The 15278-nt window shown below is 38.3% G+C and overlaps 1 protein-coding gene across 4 annotated transcripts in view; it reads left to right on the forward strand.

The window, feature by feature from the left end:
- PLEKHA1 (pleckstrin homology domain containing A1) overlaps positions 1 to 15278 on the forward strand; it is a 64033-nt gene that overhangs the window by 40852 nt on the left and 7903 nt on the right. For all 4 annotated transcript variants that reach the window (XM_074383026.1, XM_039465281.2, XM_039465282.2 and 1 more), the window contains exons 7-10: positions 1948 to 2091; positions 3631 to 3699; positions 10145 to 10209; positions 10836 to 10899. In XM_074383026.1, coding sequence (XP_074239127.1) covers positions 1948 to 2091; positions 3631 to 3699; positions 10145 to 10209; positions 10836 to 10899 — 342 coding nt within the window. The remainder of the gene's footprint in view (positions 1 to 1947; positions 2092 to 3630; positions 3700 to 10144; positions 10210 to 10835; positions 10900 to 15278) is intronic.

Consider the following 15278-nt stretch of genomic DNA (forward strand, 5'->3'; position numbering starts at 1 on the left):
CAGTCAGTAAACAGACAGGGAACCAGTGCATCGAGGAACATGAAAACCTGAGTATAGTTTATTTTTATTTTTATTTTATTTTTTTGAGACAGAGTGTTTCTCTGTCACCCAGGCTGGAAGTACAGTGGTGTGATCTTGGTCACTGCAGCCTCCATCTCATGGGTTCAAGTGTTTTTCCTACCTCAGCCTCCTGAGTAGCTGGGATTACAGGTATGTGCCACCATGCCTGGCTCTGATTTTTGTATTTTTAGTAGAGACGGGGTTTCACCATATTGGCCAGGCTAGTCTTGAACTCCTGACCTCAAGTGATGATCTGCCTGCTTCAGCCTCCCAAAGTGCTGGGATTACAGGCAGGAACCACCATGCCCAGCCATTTTTTTTTTTTTTAAAAAACACTGGACTTATTTGTAAAACATATAACTACAACACTTTTAGAAAAGAGCGTAGGAGAAAATCTTGCTCTGTGACTAGGCAGAGTTGTGATAAATCAAAAGCACAATCTGTAAAGCAAAAATAGGTAAATTGGACCTCATCAAAATAAAAAATATTTGCTCTGTGAAAACCCTCTTAAGAGGATGAAAAGAAGAGCTACAAACTGGGAGAAAATATTTGCAAACCACATGTCCAGCAAAGGACTTATATCTAGAACTTATAAAGAGCATGTAAAGAACTCAGAACCCAACAGTAAAAAGCCCAAGAAATCAATTAGAAAATTCATGAACAGATATTTCATCAAAAGATAAAAAATACACAGGTGGTAAGCAAGCACATGAAAAGATGTTCACCATCATTAGGTAGTAGGGAATACAAATTAAGAGCATGATGAGATATTGCTGCACACCTGTCAGAATGGCTAAAATAAAAGTTAATGATAACGCAATGCTGCCAGGGATGAGGAGAAACATGATCTCTCAAGTGTTACTGGTGGGAATGAAAAATAGTATAACCACTCAGAAAAGCGCTTTGGAGGTTTTTTTTTTTTTCTTTTCTTAAATAAAAGTAAGCTTGTGATTACTATACAACACAACGTTTGCAGGCCTAGGTGTTTATTGTAGAGAAAGGGAAAATTATGTTCACACACAAACTTAGGTATGAATGTTGATAGCAACTTTTTTCCTAATAGCTAAAAGCGGGAAACAACTCAAATGTCCTTTAATGGGTGAACAGTTAAGCAGTTGGTTCTCCGTCCATTCCATGGAATACAGCAATAACAAGGAATGAACTCTAGAGAGAAGGGACAGACAGCCTAGACGAATCTCTAGAGAATTATGCTGAGTGGAAAAAGATAATCTCAAAAGATAACCTCCTGTATGCTTCCATTTACATTACGTTTTCAAAATGTCAAAGTTACAGTCTTGGAGAACAGATTAGTGGTTGCCAAGGGATTTGGGGGCAGGAGCTCTAAAGCTGCACAGGGAGCCTTGGGGTGATGACCAGTCCTGGGTCTGAAATGTGGTGGTAGTTACACAGATATACATATGTGATAAAACTGCATAGAACTGTATAGACACATAGACGAATGTATGTCAGACTGGTGGACTCTGAATAAAGTTTGTGGGTTGTACTAATGTCAGTTTCTTGTTGTTGATGTTATGCAGTTTCCCTCTGAGGGGAAACTAGTGAAAGGGTGCATGGGACCTGCTGTACTTTTTTGGGGAAGCTTCTGGTGAATCTGAATACTTATTTCAAAATAAAAAGTTAACCCTTTCTCCCAAAAAAAGCACTGGTGGCAGGACTGGTGCAGAAGAGGAATGGAAATTTGTGCTTTAACCAGTGACAGGAAAATTGTGATTAAGTATCTCAGATTAATTAGAAAACCCTTCAGAAATCTGTTTCTGACTAATCTAAGATGGATTTTAAGATTTTCCACTGGGATAATATGAAATAAAAGTATGCTTTGAAACTAAACAAGCAAGAAAACTATTTATTTCTTTTGCTTTGTTTTAGAAAGAAGAAATAAATGAATGTGGTGAAAGTATTGACAGAAATAATCTGAAACGGTCACAAAGCCATCTTCCTTACTTTACTCCCAAACCACCTCCGGATAGTGCAGTTATCAAAGCTGGATATTGTGTAAAACAAGGAGCAGTGGTGAGTAGCCTAACAAAATATATGAAATAATGAAAAAGGATTATGTTCTAGCAAACTCAGATTAACAGGCAAATTGTATGCTTTATTTTATGAAAGACCCAAAGTGAGAGACCAGCATACTGAGGAGAGTCAGGAGATAAAATAGGGGTTATTCTGTGCTTAAAACTCAATGCTATTATTTGCTTGGTTTGCAGGAGACCAGGAAAGTTAATGTCTATTACCACTGACTTTGAGTTTAAATGAGCTTTACTAACAGCTTAATGTTATAGAAAGTTTTTCTGTTGATCTCCACTCATCTTCAGGAGTGGGTCAGGGAAAGAGATCTGTAGTGGGGAGATGGCAGGCCAGGGGCAGGAGAGGGAGTAGGGGGTGGTAGGGTCCCTTTCTTGATTAGGCATTGGGCTGACCTCAGTGGTAAGCTCTCTGACCTTGGGCCACTTACTTAACCTCTGAGGCCATCAGTTTCTATTTTAAGGAATATCATATAAAACCTGCCATCTAGGGTTTTGCTTTTTAAGAGATGTAAATAAGAGAGATGTATTTCCCTTTGCATAGCACCTGGTACTTGGTAAAAGCTGTTATGGGTTAGCCCAGGTATGCCCACATAATCAGTTCCATGATGAATTTTTTTGCAAGAGCAAGTAAATTTACCAGTGTTTCTGAGGTTGTAACATAACTTGCTATCTAAATTCTGTGTGAACTAAATCTTTCGAATTTCATAAGAAAATAAACTTTAAAGTTTGAAAATGTTTTTTAAGAGTCTGCGAGTAAATAAACACTTAAAATTATTTTGCTTGTTCTGTTTGACTTCTCATCAGTTTTTGGCAACTCTAATTTTTTTAGGGCAGCCAGAGGAATGTTCTTTGACCCCCTGTTTGATCTGCTTTAGGCTGAGGAAAATGGCGGTGAGGGCAGGGGTTTCCTACTGTCTGCAGGCAGAGTCAGAATTCTCATCAGGCAGTGATGCTCGGTTGTCTGTACAGACAGCCTGATGGTTCCTTTTTGTTTCACTCTTAAGTCCAAAATACCAGTCAGAGATATTTAAGTGCTTTTGCAAAAACTGTATTTTATTGACAAAAAATATTTGTACAAAATAGGTTTACTTTATTAAATATTTACTGCTTTACTAAAAAGTACTTGTGGAAGAATTCATGCGTTTTTACAGATAGAGAAACTTAATGTGGTTTAATAACATTTCCTGTGTTTGCTCTTTACATGGGGCAGAAGGACGCGCAGGGAGTAGGAGGAAGGGGAAGTGCTTTAAAATATAAAAACTGTTTCAGCATCAAAAATGTGAAATAATACCGTAAAACCATACAATAAAAGATGAAAGCCAGGCACCAAAAATTGAATTAGGAATTCAAAGCCTGGGTAGCTAGAGAAGGATGAGATTTAATTTATCGAATCTCTAAGGGAGGTAATGAGATTTTTCAGTGCTTGGCATTTCTGATTGTGGGTTCGTATCAGGATAATTAAGTGGTGACTAACATTTGACATTCTTAGAAACAGAAGTCTTATGTCTGTGTTCATCTCTGGTAGATGAAAAACTGGAAGAGAAGATATTTTCAGTTGGATGAAAACACAATAGGCTACTTCAAATCTGAACTGGTATGTTATTACATCATAAATGTTGCCATAAAAATGTTTGAAAAGTGTTGCATTGTAGTGATTATATATAATTTCTTGTGCTGTTCTCTAGTTTTAGAATAACTAGTTTTTAGAGATACATACAGTTTATTTGGTTGTGATGCTTTTGGTTAGCGATATTTTTCTTAAATTTGTGTTTAAGTAAAAAGATCCTGTCTTCAAAGCAGCATTCCACCTTAAAAGATCTGAAGATCTCAGAATCTCCTAGTTGATGTAAAGAATTCTGTCTGTAAAGTCAACATTTAAGCCTCTGTATTCCTGCCTTCTCTTAACATTTTTTTTACCTAGTTCAGATTGACTCATAAATCACTTCCCGTAAGATGTTTTTGTCCTCCCTGAAGGTAGAATCAGAGATTGAAATTCCTTCCCTCTTTGCCTTGTGTGAGTAGCATCCTTATTTAAAATATTGTTGGGTGACCTGAGTCTTGAAATAGCTGGTTGGATAAATTCAATGCAATTCTGTACTATAAATGTCTGTCCTACCTCTTCTTTTTGTATGGGATCTTTGAGAAGGGAACTTTATACTTTATTTAAATGAAGTCACCAGAACAGCATTGTCCATTAGAACTTTGTGCATGAATGGAAATGTTTTCTGTATGTATTTTCCAATGGCACTACCTACATGTAGCTGCTGAGTGCTGGAAATGTGGCTAGTGTGACTGAGGAACTGACTTTATTTCATTTTAATTAATTTAAATTTACATCATTATACATAATGGCCACTGTATTGGCCAGCAGAGCACTAGTGTATTAAGATTGACCTCAGGAGTCAGCTCCTTCTGGGAAGCTTTTAGACTCTGGGTTAAGTGTCTTCTCTTTATATGTCCTGTGGTACCCTCTGCATACCTCTATCATAATACTCTTCTCAGGGTTTTGCAGTCATGTGCATACTTGTCTTTACTACTAAATTAAATGAGGTTCTTGAGGGTAAAGACTCTTGTCGTCTTTTATGATCACAGGGCCTGGCACTTGGTAGACAATCTGTAAGTGTCTTTGAATGAATGTAAAATGGCATAGCACAGCAAGAAGAGGCATTTTAGCATGTGACTTTCTCAAAGCTTAAGCGCTTCAACTGGAAGTAGTAGTTACTTGGTTTAGAAAGTACCTGCTTTGTTGTCTCAGAAGGCTACAGTTGTGCTTGGTCAGCAGGTTGACTCATTGATTTTATTTAATGCCAATACTCCTGGGAAGAGTCATTCATGTAACAGACATTCATTGAGCTCTCGGTTCTGGGAGAGACGCACGGTTCTGGGAACTGGAAATAAAAGAGAATAATTAGCAAAGTCCTTTGGCCTCCAAGAGTTCAGTTTTGGTGGGGAAATTGACATATGCCCCATCATCAACTGTAGTTTTAATAATTAGGAATATTTTCAGTATTTAGAAATTGCAGATAAAGCTGAAAACCATTAAAGGCCAGTAATTATAACTATACTTACATTTTCCTAATTTTACAGAGTCTAGTTAATCTACCTTCTATGGTAGTTCTTTGTTCTTTTTCTTAAATTCCACAGAATAAATGCCCAGCGTACAGGTTTTCAAAACTTAGTAAATATTTCTATAGTAGTTTTTGTCTCAGCTTCCCCTCCCCCAGTTTTAAACTTTCTGAAATCTTAGAGTTGCTAAGGGTGAGGGGCAGCCAGGCTGCACATGCTACCCTTTGGGTAAAATCCAAAAGACACCAGCATCACCATGTACAGAGAACAGTGCTGGCAGCTTCAGAGAAAATCTCAGGGATATCATGAAACATTCTTAAATGTTGTATCACCAACAGTTTTTGGCGTAAAGAATGGCTTGGAGTGAAAAACATGGACATTGGTGGCTCCCAAGTCAAAAAGTGATTCGGAAGATCTGGAATCTGGATGTGAAATCTTAAAAAACGATAACCAGGCCTAGGGCAGTGGCTCTCGCCTGTAATTCCAGCACTTTGGGAGGCTGAGGTGGGCGTATCACCTGAAGTCAGGAGTTTGAGACTAGCCTGACCAACATGGAGAAACCCCATCTCTACTAAAAATACAAAAATTATCTGTGCATGGTGGCACCTGCCTGTCATCCAGCTACTCAGGAGACTGAGACAGGAGAATCTCTAGAACCCAGGAGGCAGAGGTTACACTGAGCCGAGATTGCACCAGTGCACTCCAACCTGGGTAACAAGAGTGAAACTCCATCTCAAAAAACAAAAATTGTGACGAGTCTATCTTGCTTATATTTTTCTCTTTTATATATGCTCAAGAGTGATATATGATAAAAATGTTTAAAGCATAAATGGGCTTTTTTATAAAACCTTTTCATTGTGGAAAAGTGTAAACATACACTTTTAGTAGACAGAAATAATATATGGAACCTGCATGTACCCATCAGCTAGATGTCGTAATTGTTAACACATGGCTCAGCTCGTCTTGTTTCTGTTTTACCAGCCACTTCCTGCTTCATATTTTGAGGCAAATCCTAGATATTTCCCATTTCATCTGTAACTATCTCAGTGTGTATCTCTAAAAGACCATTTAAAAGTTTCAAAAATAAGTATAAAAGACTGAAGTGCACAACTGAAAAACTGGTGAACATATTTGCAACATATGTTAGAGATAAAACTTACAAAGAATCTTAAGAAATGAGAGGATTTTTCCTCACCTTCTTCGCCTTCTTTTCCTTCCATCAATCCCAAACAATTCAGACCCCATTTTAGGTGAGGCAAAGTGACATAGGCATCCAAGAGGAACCAGTGTAGCCTTGCGTGGGTGTCAGAGCCCACGAAGGATAAGGAGGCTGTCTTCTTAGGGAGTTAGCCCCACGTGGAGTAGGGAGAGAAGGGCATCCACATGGGGAAGGGGTGGTGGCAGAGATGGGAGAATGGCCTCATACACACTGATTGATAAAATAAGAAAGTATATTAAGGATAATAGAAGCCAAGTTTCTTGTCAGAGAAACAGTAGTTTTTAGTGAATGGATGTATATCTATATGTATGTTGAGGAATGAGATATTTACATAGTTTCAAAGTACCTGTCTACTAAAATAGGTATTAAGTATTGTGCAAGGTGATAAAGTCACATTACAGCCAGGAAACCTGGTAGATACCACTTTACTCAGGTTGGTCAAATAACTAAAATGTCATTGTTAATGAGATCAATTGAAATCACTTACCATCTGACAGGGTAGCGTTAAGAAGACAACACCACTTTGATGATTCTCCTGCCCAAGGTGTGTACTCTGAATCTCACCATGAGGCATACCCAAATGAGGGTCATTCTTCAAAATAATACCTTGCACTCTTCAATAGAGTCAAGATTATGAAAGTCAAGGAAATGAGGAGGAGCTGTTCCAGACTGAGGAAAAGAAAATATTTGATAAGCAGATGGTGTTCATGCTTCTGAATGAAATTCTTTTGCTCTAATAAAAGTCGTTTTGGGCACAGTTTTCTGATTCTGATGATTATGCTGTGATTATGTAAGAGATGTCTTTATAGGAAAAGTATTCAGGGGTAGTGTGGGACAAGTCAGCAACTCACTCTGAAATGGTTCAGGAAAATCAGTTCTTTGTGCTGTATTTTCAATCCTTGTATAAACTCATGATCGTTTCAAAGTTTAAAAAAGAAAATGTATGGGAAAGTATCTGGTAGGCAAATGAACAAAAGACATGAATATTCAATTTAAAAAAAAATTAAAATAGGCCTTAAAATATTTTAAAAATTCAGTGTCACTGATCATTAAAACTGCACTGAAATATTCTCATCTATCATGAGAAGGTTGTGGCTGAGTGAAGAGATTGGCAAATCTCTACCCACCCTGTCCAAAGGCAACTGTAAATGCCATTCTGTAAACAAAAGGAATCCGGAACCCTTGGCGTTATAACTGATTTCAGAGTTGGGGCAGATAAAGTACCACCTGAGGTCAGAAAGTGAAATTGTGCCAAAAAATAAGGAAGTGCCTCAGAGAATGAATGGAACATGTCAAAAGGACACAGAAATTACCTTGAAGGGCCTGACCAAAATGCAGGCAATGTAAACAACCACATAAATAATGATAGTAATGGATTATAACCCATAGATTAAGGTGAGTCATGAATAAATAAATGGAGAAGGAAAAATATTTCCTTAGAATAAAATTCTATCTTCATATATGTAGATGGATTGATGGGGTTAGAATAAATCACCCTTTGGCAGCCACTAGTAATGGTTTCAGGCAAGAGGCTTCAGTGTTCGATAAAACTAGTAGCAAAATTATGATGGGAATCCCAGTATTACATAGGTTCCAGGTATCTCCCCACAAGATACTTAACAATGACAAAGGGAAAAAGTAATTTTACAGTTACTGGCAAACATGACCTGAAGCAAGAGATCAGAGTTAACACACCAGTGACAGGACAAGCCACCATCAGGTGTGTACCTCCTAACAGTGGTCCACTGAGAAGAACAGTGTCATGCCTATGGCTTCCTGTCAAAAATGTATAAGCTGAATTTCAGCAAATATCAGACAAATTCAAATTGGGATGTGTTCTGCAAAAATAACTGGCCTGGTCTTTTTAAAACTCTGAAAAATGATTGAAGAACTGTTCCACAGTTAAAGGAGACATACAGGATATGATCCTGGATTAATTAAACCCTGGATCAGAAAATCGTTGTCCTTGTGCTATAAAGAATATGAGTAGGGCAGTTAGTAAAAGCTGAAGATGGTCTGTAGATTATAGTACTGCATCAATGTTGAGTTTTCAGTTTTCATAATTGCACTGTGGTTATGCAAGAGCACATCCATGTTTTAGGAAATACACACTGAAGTATTTAGTAGTAAAGGTACATCATATTTGCAACTTACCTTCAGGCATTTCAGGAATCTATATATACTCACACACACACACACATATAAACATAGACAGTGATAAAGCAAATGTAAAATATTAACAGTTTAGAAAACAAGGTGTAGGTTATGTAGAAATTATTTGTACTGTTTTTCTAAGTCTTTTATAGTGTGAAATTATATCAAAATTAAACTATTTTGTGAGCCTTTTTAAAAAAGATCTGTGATTTTTGTTTTGTTTTTTTTTTTAAAGCGCTCCAGGCTGGGTGCATTGGCTCATGCCTGTAATCCGAGCACTTTGGGAGGCCAAGGTGGGCGTATCACCAAAGATCATGAGTTTAAGACCAGCCTGGCCAACATGGTGAAACCCTGTCTCTAATAAAAATACAAAAATTAGCTGGGCATGGTGGTGGGCACCTGTAATCCCAGGTACTCTGGAGGCTGAGGCGGGAGAATTCACTTGAACCCTGGAGGGGGAGGTTGCAGTGAGCTGAGATCACGCCATTGCACTCCAGCCTGGGCAACAAGAGCGAAACTCTGTGTCTCAAATAAAAAAAGCACTCCTTCGTTGTTTAGTTTTATTTTTGGTGCTGCATAAAGTAATGGTATGTCTTAATCTCATGCTGTCATAGTCAATGAAATATGTATATTATATTTTATGGAATGTATACTAGAAATACGCTATTAGGAACCAGTTTTATTTTATATTTGTATCTTATATCTACTTTGTAACCTTGGGTGTGATACTTAACATGTCTAATCTGCAGTTTCAGCACATGAATAAATAGTACATGTGTTGTAGGGTTGTGGAAAGTGTGAGATAAAACATTTAAAACCTAGCAGATGTCTCAGCACTTAGTAAACGTACAAGTTTGTGTGTGTGTGTGTGTGTGTGTTTATTTAAAGAAGTGATACTTGTAAAATGACAAAATTAAGTGAAAGAAGCTGGATGTGCACTTGCTCTGCTGACTTGTATATCAAAGTGACATTCCAGAAAAGAAGGCGCCACGCATACTGATACGTGCGTCCATTGGGGACAGTCTGATGGCGAATAGCTTTTAATAAACTATACTGTCTTTAAGGCCAGTAATAATATAAATAAGTGTCATATGCAGTTTTTATTGTTTCAAACAACAGTGTATTTGAGACTATAGTGTTTGAGCTGTTCAGTTGCTGGATGGCTTAAGAAGGTAGATTTATGGCCGGGCGCGGTGGCTCAAGCCTGTAATCCCAGCACTTTGGGAGGCCGAGGTGGGTGGATCACAAGGTCAAGAGATCGAGACCATCCTGGTCAACATGGTGAAACCCCGTCTCTACTAAAAATACAAAAAATTAACTGGGCATGGTGGTGTGTGCCTGTAATCCCAGCTACTCAGGAGGCAGAGGTTGCGGTGAGCCGAGATTGGGCCATTGCACTCCAGCCTGGGTAACAAGAGCGAAACTCCGTCTAAAAAAAAAAAAAAAAAAAAAAAAAAAAAAAAGAAGGTAGATTTATTTTTAAGATGTGCTTCAGAACAGAAGTATGATTTTCACATGGGTCTTCAAATAAGACAGCTAACCTTTGGAAGGTTTTTAAGAATGAACGTCATGTATCTGTTTGCGTTTTTTTTTTTGCCAGGAAAAGGAACCTCTTCGTGTTATTCCACTTAAAGAGGTTCATAAAGTCCAGGAATGTAAGCAAAGGTAAGGAACAGCTCTGACTTGATGCCTGGCACAACTTATGAACACAGAACAGTGCCTTAATTTGAGTAATACACTTACAGATTACATTTTTCCATATAATTGTAGTTATGTTTAACTTTTTATAGCTGAGATGTGCTAGAATTTTCAGAACTCTCAGATTGAAATATTTTGTTCATTTGAAAACTAAAAATTAGGAAACAATCCTTTATTTGTTTCTTTGAAATCTAAAAATTCAGAAACAGCTTATTAATGGAAAGGAAGAAATTTAATGTGAACAACTTACGGTTGGGCCATCAGATTGACAAATTGATGTTTTAATTTTAGTGTTTAAAAGATGCAGAATAGAGCATACAACACAAGAAAATGTGTTAGCTGTGACAGTGATTCACCAAACTGATTACTAAAAACTCTGACTTTAAAGTTGCATTATGAACTTTTTCTAAAAGCAAAACTACATAAAACATGTAAAATCTTATATGAAAATAAATGGGAAAAAGTAATTTGGGTTTGTCACATCAGTGCTTTACCTCTTATATTTATTTATTGACACATACTGGGTACTGGATAAACAGAGAAATGGTCAAACAACTGTTATTTAAATATAATTGGATTTTTTTTTCATACAGTGACATAATGATGAGAGACAACCTCTTTGAAATTGTAACAACGTCTCGAACTTTCTATGTGCAGGTAAGATACTTGGCAATTATAGATCCTCCTAACAAGAAATTAATAATTTTAGAGGTGAAATAAACATAAATAATCTTGTTACTCTTGAGGTTTAAAAAAATGACAACTGTAATTCACCGGCCTAATAGAAGGATGGTATATATAGAGTTATTAGAGCTATATATTCAGGAAGTGGGAATATTCTTTGTTATGAACCAGTGAACTAGAACTAAGTATATGGAGAAAAGGAAATGCTTTTAATTTAGATGTTAAGTGTGTACCTTCAAGTCAGATTACTTTTGCACATATTTTAGAATTTTGATTTTTCTGTTACATCATTTTTTAGTAACCTTATAAAAAAATACCCATAGTAAAAGTAGAGAGTAGATCTATATGGTTTCACTGATAGTTGGCATCCTGTATTTAAGTTTAAATTGTACTTTCTGCATACTTCATTGAATTATTTAAAAGAAAATTTTTATAAAGATTTGGGCTGGTGTGGTGGCTCATGCCTGTAATCCCAACATTTTGAGAGGCCAAAGCAGGCACATCACTTGAGTCCCAGGAGTTCAAGACGAGCCTGGGCAACATGATAAAAACCCATCTCTACTAAAAATACAAAAACTAGCCAGGCGTGGTGATGCGGGCCTGTAAGCCCAGCTACTTGGGAGGCTGAGGCACTAGAATCACTTGAACTCAGGAGGCAGAGGTTGGTGTGAGCTGAGCTTGTGTTACTGCACTCCAGTCTGGGTGACAGAGTGAGACCCTGTCTCGAAAACAAAAAACAAAAAAAAAAAGGATGATTTGTTTTTGTTTTATTGAAGTTAAATATGCTTATTCTAGAAAACTAGGAAAATACAGAAAGATGTGGTTTATAAAACAGTCAATTCCACATTGAGGCAACCATTCTTACGTTTTTGCTCCCTCTCTTCAGGTATATATTTTTATAATAGGTGGGGTCATACTAAATACGGTGTTAAATTCTGTTTGTTTAATGTTATTTTTTTCATGTCATTAAAAATTATCTGAAGACCTTTTAGAACTGCACCGTACTCCATTGTATTGATGTTCCACTAGTAAATTGTTTCTGTATTACTGTGTTGCTGAACGTTTATATGCATAGTGTTTATACATTTACTGCAATAAATGATGTGATGAAATACATCTTTGTACATTACTTTGCCTGATTTCTTTAGGATAAGTTTCTAATTGAGAGTTTATCAGAGTGCGACCCTTTCTATTTTGTCAAATTAAGTTCTAGAATTATATTTCCATACTAGTACTGAATGAAATATATGCTACCTTTGCCTGTTTTTAAGTTTTTGTTAATATTACTCATTCAAAAATAACCTTGTATTGTAAATTTTTTTATATTTCTAGATTCTAGAAGTATAACAGTGTCCCGACCTGCAGGAGCTCGAAGGGAGGGAGTGGGGATGGATGGGCAGGAGACACGAAGAATGGAGACAAGACAGGAGTCTGATCAAGTCTCGTTTATCGTTGCTAAGCTCACAGCTTAAATAGGCGCAGGCAGAGAGGCGGGGCAAAGGAAGCTCGCAGTTGGGAAATTCCGGCCTTCCTTAAGTTTCAAAACTGAAACTTACCAGCAGGAAACAGAAACTGAAACATTCAGCTGAGAAACAGAAACTGAAACATTACTGAAACTTATGGGGGGAGGGGGAACAGGAAACTGAAACTTTACTGAAACTCATCAGCGGGGGTGGGGGGGGACAAAGACTGAAACTTCTCAACAGGAAACATTAACTGAAACTTAGCAGCAGGAAAACAGAAACTGAAACTTTACTGCAGCGGGGAAACAAACTGAAACAACTTGTGCAAACCGCAACAGATCACAAAATGGCGGCCATTGCTGCCTACAGGTCCCCCCTGTTTTAAATTTTATTTAGAAATTAGGCTGAGGGGTAGTTATGCCCACGGGAACCGTGCCTGTCTTAGGTCAGAGGACCCCACATGATATAACATTGACTCCTTATCCGTCATGGGGAGGGGAAAAAACGTTTTCCTCCCCGTCTTAGGCAGAGTGTCCTTACTCATGCTCCTCAGTTGCCTGTCATTGGCTAACTGGTTCAGCTCGCCGGGTGACCTGAGAGGAAAGGTATAACCTTTGTGTTTTATGAATCAAGCTCCATCTCTAGGTCTGCCATTTCTAGCCTGTGGTAACGGACCTGAATGGGCTGCATCTTTATGGCCTCAATTTGTGATCTTAAGACGCTCATGAGTTTGCTGAGTATAACGGGACCAATAGACATTGTTGACTTCTAAAAAGGAAAAAGATAGAAGACCCTCAGGGCTCGGCGTCATCCCTGGGTGGAGTTGGTTTTTTGGATTTTTCGGTATCTACCTGCTTTACAAGTCTCTCGGGAAGCCACCTGGCCGAATCGGCTTCCTTGGCATAAATGCACACCGATCCTCGACCCCAAATCAGGACCGGGTCCAGGCCATGCCATGCGCCCGTCATGGGATCTTTCCACATTACCAATGCATAATGGCTTTTGGATTCAAAATGCCAGTGTCGATCGGCAGCAGAGTGTCCTTCTTGATCCAGTGTTAAAAATTTTAAAATAAATGAGTGTCGTAAAAGGTTTTTTGGTGATCCCTTATGGGGGTACCATTCCCCCTTTTTTATTTTATTTAGAGTGGTTTTTATGGTGAGATGAGCTCTTTCTACTATGCCTTGTCCCTGGGGGTTGTACGGGATATGCCTGTAACATGTTGAATGTTTAGGTGAGTACAGAATTGAGTGAAGGCTGTACTGACGTAACCAGGCCTGTTGTCAGTTTTTATTTTACGTGGACACCCCAGGGATGCAAAGGCAGTTAAAAGATGAGCAATAACATGTTTTGTGGCTTCTCCGGTTTGCAAAGTGGCAAAGATAAATCCACTATAAGTATCAATGCAGACATGAACATATTTAAGATTTCCAAATTTTGGGATATGGGTGATAATCCATTTGCCAAAGGGTGTTAGGTAGGAGGCCTCGAGGGTTAACTCCAAGATGTGGCACCGGTAAGTGAGGGGCACATTGTGTGCAGGACTTTACTATTTGTCGGGCTTGATCTCTGTGTGATGGAGTAGTCTCAAGGATTGAGCATTATGATGATGCAAGTTGTGCGAATGTTGTGCTTGAGCTAGAGGGGTGTTAGGGAGTTGAACTAACAGAACACACGGGTAACTAGGTCTGCCTTGGCATTTCCAGAGGCTAATGGACCGGGTAAGCCTGAATGAGCACGTAAATGCCCAATGTAGAAAGGTTGTGTTCTGGAAATTAATAACTTTTGTAGTTGAGAAAATAGTTTTGCAGCAGTTGAGGTGTGTTTTATCAATGGGGCTGTTTCTAACTTTGGGACAGAGGTAGCAATGTATGCACTGTCTGTATAAACATTGAGAGGATCATTGGGAAACATGGAAAATGCAGCTATAACTGCATGTACCTCTGCTAATTGGGAAGACGAAGATTGGGATTGAAAGCTGATAGTTTGGTTTGGGGTAACAAAGGCTGCAAGCCCTGTGGATGACCCGTCAGTGAAAATGGTAATTCCATTTGGAAGGGGGTGAAGTCTGGTGTTTTTAGGAAAAACGAAATCATGTCTGTTGGCAAAATCTAGAAGCTTATTGGGAGGATAATGATTATCGAGGTTGCCAGTATAAGAGGCGAGTGCAATGGGCCATGCTTCAATATTTTGCATGAGCCAATGGATCTGCTGTTTGGTATAAGGTTGGACAATGTTGTTAGGTGCCTGTCCGAAATATTCCTTGCCTAGGGTTCTTCCTTTGGTAATTAGACTGGCTACCATAAGGTAGTAAGGTTCAATGACTTTAGTGGGCATATTAGGAAGATGGATCCACATAAGTGGAGCAGTTTGCCAGAACACAGCTGTGGGAGATAGTGAGGTATGACATATATCGAAAAAGGTGATGGTTTGGTTATTGATAGCTTGGTTAACTAAGTTGATAGCTGATTTTGCTTCAGGGGTGAGTTGCCTTGAAGTAGGACTGGGATCCCCTACCAATGTATCGTATAGGGGCTTGAGATCAGCTTTGCATAATTTTAGATAAGGTAACAGCCAGTTTATGTCTCCTAATAATTTTTGAAAATCATTGAGGGTTTTTAAACAGTCTAGCCTGAGTTGCACCTTTTGAGTCGATAGGCGAGTTCCACTTAACTGAAATCCTAGGTAGGTGTAGGGATCAGTAAGTTGCACCTTCTCTGGGGCGATGACTAATCCACTAGCAGTAAGGGCAGTTTGTAGACTTTTGAAACAAGACAAGACCACCTCCTCTTTTGCTGCTGCTAAAAGTATATCATCCATATAATGGATTATGTATACATCCTTCCAATCTTTTCTAACTTCAGCAATGGCAATGGCCACATATGACTG

Source organism: Saimiri boliviensis, chromosome 12, assembly GCF_048565385.1.
Source record: "Saimiri boliviensis isolate mSaiBol1 chromosome 12, mSaiBol1.pri, whole genome shotgun sequence".
Taxonomy (NCBI): Eukaryota; Metazoa; Chordata; class Mammalia; order Primates; family Cebidae; genus Saimiri; species Saimiri boliviensis.